At 41.5% G+C, this 9,396-nt stretch overlaps 1 protein-coding gene across 8 annotated transcripts in view; it reads left to right on the forward strand.

The window, feature by feature from the left end:
* Window positions 1-8,311, forward strand: part of LOC109417642 (serine/threonine-protein phosphatase 6 regulatory ankyrin repeat subunit A) — a 252,487-nt gene extending 244,176 nt beyond the window's left edge. For all 8 annotated transcript variants that reach the window (XM_062850497.1, XM_029853479.2, XM_029853477.2 and 5 more), the window contains one exon: window positions 7,615-8,311. In XM_062850497.1, the coding sequence (XP_062706481.1) occupies window positions 7,615-7,880 (266 nt within the window). In that variant the 3' untranslated portion in view covers window positions 7,881-8,311. The remainder of the gene's footprint in view (window positions 1-7,614) is intronic.
* The last annotated feature ends 1,085 nt before the right edge of the window (window positions 8,312-9,396 follow it).

The following is a 9,396-nucleotide window of genomic DNA, read 5'->3' on the forward strand; positions in this document are numbered from 1 at the left end:
AATCGAGAAAATTTTCCCGACCGGAACGGGAATCGAACCCACTGTCTCCGGATTGGCGATCCATAGCCTTAACCACTAGGCTAACTGGAGACCCTGGAGTGCACCTTAGATTTCTTGAAAGCACCCTCAGCCCTCATTCCACTGACTAGAGTTCCCCAGAATATCCCTGAAACCACCCGGAAATCTCTAGAACCTCCTTCTTTTAGGATTCCCTCAAACCTCTGGAAGCCAACTTGACCTCATCTCAGACTCCCCGGACATTTTCTATAGAATTAAGTTTTTTCTATATGCATTTTTCACCTCAGCCCAAGCCGTTATGAAAAGTTTTAGTGTATTACATTTTCTCATGTTCAAACGCTGGTACACTGGAATCTCTTTCCATGCTATGGGCTGGGGATGCTTAAATTAAAAACAGGTCAAGGGACCCTCAAAAACTTCAGGAAATTACATGGGCGTTTAGAAAGTTCCAGGGGGTACCCGGAAGTCTCAGGGGGCGTTTTAAGGGTTTTCAGTGGCATTTATGAATGACTCAGTGGGTTTTAGAGGGATTCCCGGAGGCTCCAAGATCCTTTCAGCGGGTCTCAAAGGGTATCTGAAGGTCTCAGAGGGTCTCAGTGGCTTTCACGAGGTTTCATGTGGTTCCATGCGGTTCCATGGGCTTTCTGGGACGCTTCATACTATTGAAACGCCCTTTACATCCCCGTAATTCCTTGGAAATATCCCGAACACCCGTAAACTCCGGAGACCTCTTCGGAAAAAAACCTTGAAACTCCTTGAAGCGTTCCTGAAATGCCTCGAAACACCACTGAAACCTCTATAATTTCAATTGAAACGCTCTTGAAATAAACATAATAAAATAGAAATGCCTCTGTAACTCCTAGAAAGCCTTTAAAAAGATCCTTAAACCTCTGAAATGCCTTGAAACGCCCCTGTAATCCGTTGCAATGCCGTTTAAAGGCTTTTCAGACCTTTCCTCAAAAATTGACCTTAACGCCCGTTGAAACATCTCTGAAACCTGCGTTATTCTTCTGAAACAGCTTTGAAATCAACGTATTTAAAAGTCTCCTGAAATGCTCAGAACAGCCCTTAAAACGCCCCTGAATTCGCTTGGGGTCTCTGGAAACTTCTTGGAAATCTTCTTGGATCAAATCTAGGCCCCATCTCAAATTCCCAGAAGCAAGACCTGTTCTCTTTTGAAGCTCTTTTCAATTTGAAACGCCTTTGACACCCTCTTGAACCCCTTAAACAGCCCGTGAGGCCCCTTGAGACTCCCCTGAGATTCCTGAAATCCACTGGAACGTTCATGAAACCCGCTGGAGCTCCCGGAAGACCCCTTGAGACGTCCCAGAGACCCCATGAACGACCGTTTCACCTCCCGGTACTCTCTGAAACCCACTGGGACCCCTTGAAACACCCCTGATACCCCCTTAAACGCCCCTGAAACCCACTGAAAAAACATTCGAAACCCTCTGTGTCGCCTCTAAGACCGGCTTGAACTCTCCCTGGAACCCCTCTGAGACCCCCTGAAACTCCCCTGAGATCCCCTGGAACCCTAGGAAACCTCCTGAGACAACCCCGAGTCCCATGGAACGCCCATGAAACCTCTTGAAGCGCCTCGGAGACGCCCCTTAGGGCTCTATACGCCTCCAAAATCTCTACACTGAAACCTCTATTTAGGTAGGATCCATTTAGGTAAAATCTATTTAGGTCCCTCCATTTAGGTAACGTTACCTAAATGGAATTTGATTATGTTCAGTGCAGCTGGAGTACTCAAGATTACAGAAAAAGTTGGTTTACGGGAAAAGAGCAGAATCAAGAGTTCAGGCACATTAACGGAGTGTTTAAGGGTTGAAAGTTTAAGAGTATCCGAGAACTCCCTGGAGTTAAGGCCATCTGATCTACAAGCGTAATCAGCGATCAAATGAAGCATTATGAATGAAATTTATACTTACACAGCCTCACGTTGCTATGTGTCGTTAAGTGGTGTGTTCGTTGCCTGTTTGAGGATCTCCAAGAACTTCCTTGCGGATAGGTCATAGGATCTAAAAATGATTTTTTAAGGTTCTCCAAGAACTCTCTTGAGTAAAGGTTATCGAATTCACGAGGGCTACTAGTTGTATCTAAGAGCATTAAGAATGAGGTTGCACTCACAAAGCCCCAGGCATCTACGTTCTATCAAGTGGTTGGTTCTATGATTGTATAGCATGACCGAGAATTCCCTAGAGTTAAGGATCTACAAGCGTAATCAATGATCTATTGGATTATAATGAATGAAATTCATGCTTGTATAACCACATGCGACTATGTGCTGTCAAATGGTGAGTTCGTTGTCAGTTTGAGGATCTCCAAGAACTTCCTTGAGTATAGGTCATCGGATATACTAACGTATTTGGTAGTCTCTAAGTGATTTACGACTAAAGTTCGTTATCGCACAATCACAGGTAACCATGATTTATCAAGTATTGAGTTCAAAGAATCTTTAAGGATCTCCAAGAACTCCCTTGAATATAGGTCATCGAATCTACGAGGGCTACTAATTGTATCTAAGAGCATTAGGAATGAGGTTTATACTCACACAGCTCCAGGCATCTATGTTCTATCAAGTGGTGGGTTCTATGATTATATAGAAGTATCCGAGAACACCCTGGAGTTAAGGCCATCTGATCTACGAGTCCCCTAAAACCCCCGTGAAACACCTTTAAACGCCCTGAAACCTTTTGAAACGCTTCTGAAATCCCTATAAAATCTTCGTGAAATTCACCTGAGATCCTCTGAAGCCCCCTCAAGCCCCCCTTAAACCTCCTGAAATACCCTGAAACTAATTAAAACGCCCCAAAACGCCTTAAAACGCTTTGAAACGTCTATAAAACCCCAATACAACATCCGTGAAAATCACCTGAGAGCCTCTGAAGCCCCCTAGAGCCCCTTTTAAACCTTCTACAATGCCCTGAATCACCCTAAAACGCATTGAAACGCCTTCCACCTCCGTGGAATTCAACTGTGAATCTCTTGAAACGCCCTGAAACACCTTGAAACGCTTTGAAACGCCTCTAATACCCATTTTATCCTCGAGTAGTCGCGTCTTTGACTACCTGCAACGACACCACGCTCACGCTGTGTACCAAATGCGTGCATTTTTCATGGTGCGTGTACTCAGTACACGACACACGACCGCTCCCGGGTTAAAAATTCTGTGAAATTTACCTGCGAGCCTCTAAAGCCCCCTAAAACCCCTGTGAAACCTCCTGAAATGCGCTGAAACGCATTGAAACGCCTTGAAACGCTTTTAAACACCTCTGAAATCCCTAGAAAACCTCCGTGATATTTACCTAAGATCCTCTGAAGCCACCTAAAACCCCTCTGAAACCACCTGAAACGCATAGAACCGCCTTAAAACGCTTTGAAAAGCCTCTGAACCTCCGTGAATTTCACCAGCGAGCCTCTTAAGCCCCCTCAAATTTATCGGAAACCTTTTGAAATGCCCTGAAACGCCTTGACACGCTTTGAAACGTCTCTTAAGCCCTCATGAAACGGTTTTGGGTCATTTGGCCGAACGCCATTTGGCCGAATGCCGTTTTGCCAAACGCCATTTGGCCGAAAGGGTCATTTCCCCGAACGCCGTTTGGCCGAAAAAGGATGATGAACTTAAGTGATCTTGCCACTGTTTCCTATATCAGTATAACACGAAAGAACAGCCTTTGATTCAAAGAAGGTAAAATCTCTGACACAAATTTTTCCTAGAGAATTTCGGCTTGCAGTCTGATAAATTGCGTTGATTAATTGTTTATCATCGCCGACGTTTCGGTCCGGCTATTGGACCATCTTCAGGGCTCGATGCGCTAATCAACAAGTTACACAATTACACAAGTTTAAAACTGTCGGGTTGAAAAGGGTCACGTCATCTGGTACACGTTTGGGCCATTCGTTCCGATCGTGCGCGCGCTAGGGATCCCCGAAATTGTGTAACTTGTTGATTAGCGCATCGAGTCCTGAAGATGGTCTAATAGCCGGACCGAAACGTCGGCGATAATAAATAATTAATCAACGCAATTTATCAGACTGCAAGCCGAAATTCTCTAGGAAAAATCAACAGTCATCCAGTCGAATCCTATAATCAAAACTCTGACGAAAATATTCCCAGTTTCAACGCCAACTAACATCTTGATGGTAAAACATGAAAGAATAGCCTATGATTAAAAGAAGGAAATTTTTCTGATGATCATATTGGCAGCTAGAATGTTATCCAGAGTTTGCCCGCGCCTCCAAATACTTTTGATAATAATTCGGCCAAACGGCATTTGACCAAACGACCCTTTCGGCCAAATGGCATTCGGCCAAATGGCGTTCGGCCAAACAGCATTCGGCCAAACGGCATTCGGCCAAACGGCATTCGGCCAAACGGCATTCGGCCAAACGGCATTCGGCCAAACGGCATTCGGCCAAACGGCATTCGGCCAAACGGCATTCGGCCAAATGGCCGGACACCCATGAAACCTCCGTGAAAATCACCTGTGAGCCTCTGAAGCCCCCTAAGCCCCCCGTATACTTCCTGAAACGCCCTGAAACACATTAAAACGCCCTGAAACGCATTGAAACGCTTTGAAACGCCTCTAAAACCCATATGGAATCTCCGTCAAATTAACCTGTGACCCTCTGAAGGCACCCTTAAACCTACTGAAACCTCCTGAAAGGCCATGAAACGCCCTGAAACGCATTGAAACACCTTTAAACGCTTTGTAACGCCTCTGAAACGCCCATGAAACCTTCGTGAAACACACCTGAGGGTTTCTAAAGCCCCAGAAAATCTCTCTGAAACCTTCTGGAACGCCTTGAAACGCCTTTGAAACTACTTAACTTTTTGAGGGGACCATCATAGTAACCCAGAAATTATTTTTCAGTATGGAAAAATTTACCTGCATGAGTCGATATCGAGTCAAGGAACATCGACTCATGGAATTTCGACTGTACAAAGCTACGATTTGTAATCTATCATGTCCAGTAAGTCTTCTGAAAGGTTAATAGACAATATCAGATGAGTCTGGATATCCTAGGTCATCCAAACTGTTCTTGAGTTTACATCCTGAAGACTACGGGTGTAACGGTAACTTCTTTCATTATACAAAGCTACGATTTGTGATCTATCATGTCCAGTAAGTCTTCTGAAAAGTTTATAGAGGTTATCAGATCAGGCAGAATCTCCTAGGTCATCCAAACTGTTCTTGAGTGTAGATCCTAAAATCTGCGGGGATAACGGTAACTTCTTGCATTATACAAAGCTACGATTTGTAATCTATCATGGCCAGTAAGTCTTCTAAAAGGTTAATAGACAATATCAGATCAGTCGAGATATCCTAGGTCATCCAAACTGTTCTTGGGTTTAGATCCTAAGGTCTGCGGGTGTAACGGTAACTTCTTTCATTATACAAAACTACGATTTGTAATCTATCATGTCCAGAAAGTCCAGTAAAGTTACAGTGGTTGTTTTCATAAACTACCCAAGCAACCAAAAGTTCGGATTCCACTTGAAGAACGAACTCAGAAGTTCAAGTTCGGTTCAATTCCGGTTTCGTTGAACTTAATTCTCCAAAAAGTTACTCTTGTATTGTTTATGAACTTGGAAGTACATGTACAAGCTTTTGACTTCTCTTCAAAACGACATTAAAGTCGAAAAAAGGTTCAAAAAGAACTTATGTTGAACTTTAAAACAGAGTTCAATCAAATATTAACCGAACTCATGTTGAACTTTTGCGTGCCTTTAAAATTCAAATATAGTTCATTTGAACATATTCCAACAACTTGAAATCATCCGTTCCGAACTTGTTTCGTACTTGTTTTGAACTTACTACTGTAAGTTCGGATAAATATTAACCGTACCAAAAGTGAACTTCACTTGAACTTCGGCGACAGCGGGGCCGGGGAGAAGTTCTCATTCAATTAAATCACTCGGAAATCGAACCCAGCAGCCACAGCTTGTGTTAATTTCACAAGTACACTTTGTTCCACTATAATATTTGAACGTACTTACTTGTCAACGCAAAGGATCCGTATTGTGTGGCTCAAAGGCTGCCCCCGCAGCGGAAAACTGTTCCCCCCCAGGATGCTGCCGGTGGTTTTTCGGCTGCGCACAAAAATTTTCCAGCTTTGCTGGATGTTTTCACACCCGTATCACTTGTCGCTGCAGCGCACCGGTAATCGACGCAATCGTAGTCACTTAAAACCAAGCTGAAAACTTATAATCTTTTGTTAAAGTCGATACACTGGCCTTAATTTATTGCTTTGCACTGCGAACCACAACAAACTGAAAATGTCAAACTGTGTAAGTTCACAAGAAGTTCCACGTGAACTTCTTTCGAACTTTCGACTTCAAAAACTATTCCAAGTTCAGGGAAAGTTCACACGCGAACCTGATTGAGCTCTACTATAAGATATCAGCACATTGAGTAAAATCCCACAGTGCATAACAACACATACATGGAGTAGTGGTTAGGCACCGACTTTCAACGAGGAGATCCCGAGTTCAAATCTCAGTAAGTAAAAAACATCAAAAATTATTTCAAGGTTTTAGTCAATTTGGATTCCACATGAACTATAATGGTTCTTAATAATAAATTACTTTTGAGGACTAAACATTTTTTTTTTTCATTTTTTCGAAGTTTATTTTTAAGCTGAATAGCGTTCCTTTCAGCGACACAAGTGTACTTTTTGTGAACTCAAGTTCGGTTAATTACTTAAAAAGTGAGCTGAATAGAATGCTATTCATCTACCTTCGAATAGCTGATTAAGCCCAAACATGCGATTTTATCCGAACTTTTGGTTGCTTGGGATAAGCTTTATAACAGTAAGGAAGCCCATAATATCCCAAAAATGTATAACAACGCTTATTGTTCCTCTAACTGCTTTGGCAAGTGCAGTGGATTATGTAATACTACTTAACGTAGTGCCAAAAACTATTATCACTTAAAACTACTTAAATAGACTGGTTCAATCATTGGTAATCTTTTTTTTTATTTTCCCGAACATTTTGATTGAATCCTCCTCCTTTATTCTTTGTTTTCAATAAATTACAAATATTAATAAACGTTGTCTTTTACAAGCTACGTTAATAATATGCAAACAACTTACTTACTAGCCAACATCTGATTTTTTCAACTTGTAGGTTTCAAAGTTTCGTTCGTCACTACGGTTTTTAATGAATCAGTAGTTAGGTTCAGCATTTGTTTGATTTCCTATTTTTTGGTTGCACACAAAGTTGATATGTGCCTTTTACCCTACTTTCAAAGCCAGCTTCCACCGGACGAAGCTGTAGAAAGCCACTTTTAATTTTGTGTGTTGAACAGTCCTCGAATGACATCACCGATCACGATTGGATCACGTTCAAAAAGTGGAAAGTTCACAGCTTCACTCCAAACGCTAAGCTGTCAGCTTTCCAAATCTTGAAAATCGGTAACGTCATTCCGGGACCCCTTATGCGTTCGCCGAAATGACCATTCAATTGACCCGAATCTTTCTCTTCCCATGTTCTCACCTCGGGGTCCTCCGCTCCGTGCGTTCCCTTGTGTCTCCCGTCGCGTCCTCTGCATTTGTGTTTGCGACCATCATCATCATGCTTCGCAGATTCCACCGCTCTGTCCGTCATGGGGCATCTGTCTCCCCTCGGCTCGCAAGTCAGTTTCACCACTGTCAATACGACCCGGATCGAGAACGTTGCCGATTGGGCGGAGATTTCCAAAAAGTACCGGGAACTGGTGGGTATCGATTCCGACGATGGTGGCGGCTCCATGAAGGACTCGGAGGGTGACAACCGATCGACGGCCAACGAGGCCAATGAGCAGAACCAGCAGCAGCAGATGGGCAACAACGTGAACGCCAATCAGGTGTAGGGTTAGGAACCCGAAGGCCGGTGGACGGTGCAATACGGAGGGCAAAGAGAGAGACTTAGACGCAGCAACAAAATGATAGGTTTTTATATTCAATCATCGAAGACGGTTAGGACTCATGCAGACCTTGTACATATGTTTCTCATACTAATGTGTAAATATTGGAAAAATGATTTTCTTGGATTGAGCAACATAACACAGCTTCAGGTTCATACTTTTGGAAATGTTTCTAAATTTTTAACTTACATAGTTTTAATGGTTTTTCACACATAGCAAATTCGACATCGTTTAGAATAGAGTAGAAAGTTTCGTGTAAATAATGTCTGTTGCGCAGAGAAAACTCGATAGGAAAATTTGTAAAATGTCTGTAAAAATTGTATATTGTCAAAAACGAGATGAAAAAATTATATTTTATATCTAATGCGATGAAACACAGTTGTAGAATATCTTTGTGCCGTAGAAATATCACTGCAATTTTCATTGTTAGTGGATCTCAGTTTCAACTGGAACTTTGAATAACTCTCTTCTATTTAATGTTCTTTGGGCATTTTAACAGTTATCAATCGAAGGGGTTTCTTCGCAATCGCAATAATACACTAACACAGGAACGATAATCAAATTTGAAATATCATCATACTATCATAGCTATGTAATAAAATTTGTGAGTGTTTCACTATGTTATCATTACGAGCCTCTTCATTATTTTGAATGTTAAGTGAGTTTTATTATAGTAAACTAACCATAATAATGTCATTGTATCATTAAATCCACCTAGCAGTTGAACAAGGAACGACTTTAGATTGCATTCAACATGCTGCATGCAACAATTAAGGAAAGCATATCATACGCCATCTGTGGTTCCTGGTCAACATCATTTCAGCTTGCATGCAAGTTTTCCAGAGGTTCAATGTTATAGCAAGACTCCTTTCCAATTCGAGTTTAGTTCGCAAGTCCTTCAGGAATGATATAATGTTGCCAATAATTGGCATTATTATTATTATTATTATTATTATTATGGCAAATTATTTGGCTAAAACGGCTAAAACAGGTTAAGGATTCCACTAGGTCCTGCTAAAAGTGACAGCATCGTTTGAATTTGATACGAGTCCACAATTCATGCAGCAGTTTCTAGCCAATACCAGTTTCTTTGCGTTTATAAATATGAAGATTATTTCATCCGTTTCGGACATCCTGTACCTTTTAATTCCGAAATTCCTGGATTATTCCTGGGAATAACATGTTCCTAGAGAAATTTCTGAAGCAAGTTTTGGAAGATTTTCTTAAAAATAATCTTCTAAAAATTCTTTCAGAAATCCTTCTAGGGGTTTTGTCAAAATTTCTCCCAGAATTCTGTTGTTCCTAAGAAAAACCAAGGATTTGTGTAAGATTTTTCAAAAAATTTGCGGATTCATTCGAAAGTTTTTTTTTTCAGAGATTTTTTTGAAACTGCACTGGGGATTCTTCCAGAAATTTTCCAAGGAATTATTTCAGAAAATTTTTCTTGGACTGCTTTAGAAAT

Source organism: Aedes albopictus, chromosome 2 (genome assembly GCF_035046485.1).
Source record: "Aedes albopictus strain Foshan chromosome 2, AalbF5, whole genome shotgun sequence".
NCBI classification, from domain to species: domain Eukaryota; kingdom Metazoa; phylum Arthropoda; class Insecta; order Diptera; family Culicidae; genus Aedes; species Aedes albopictus.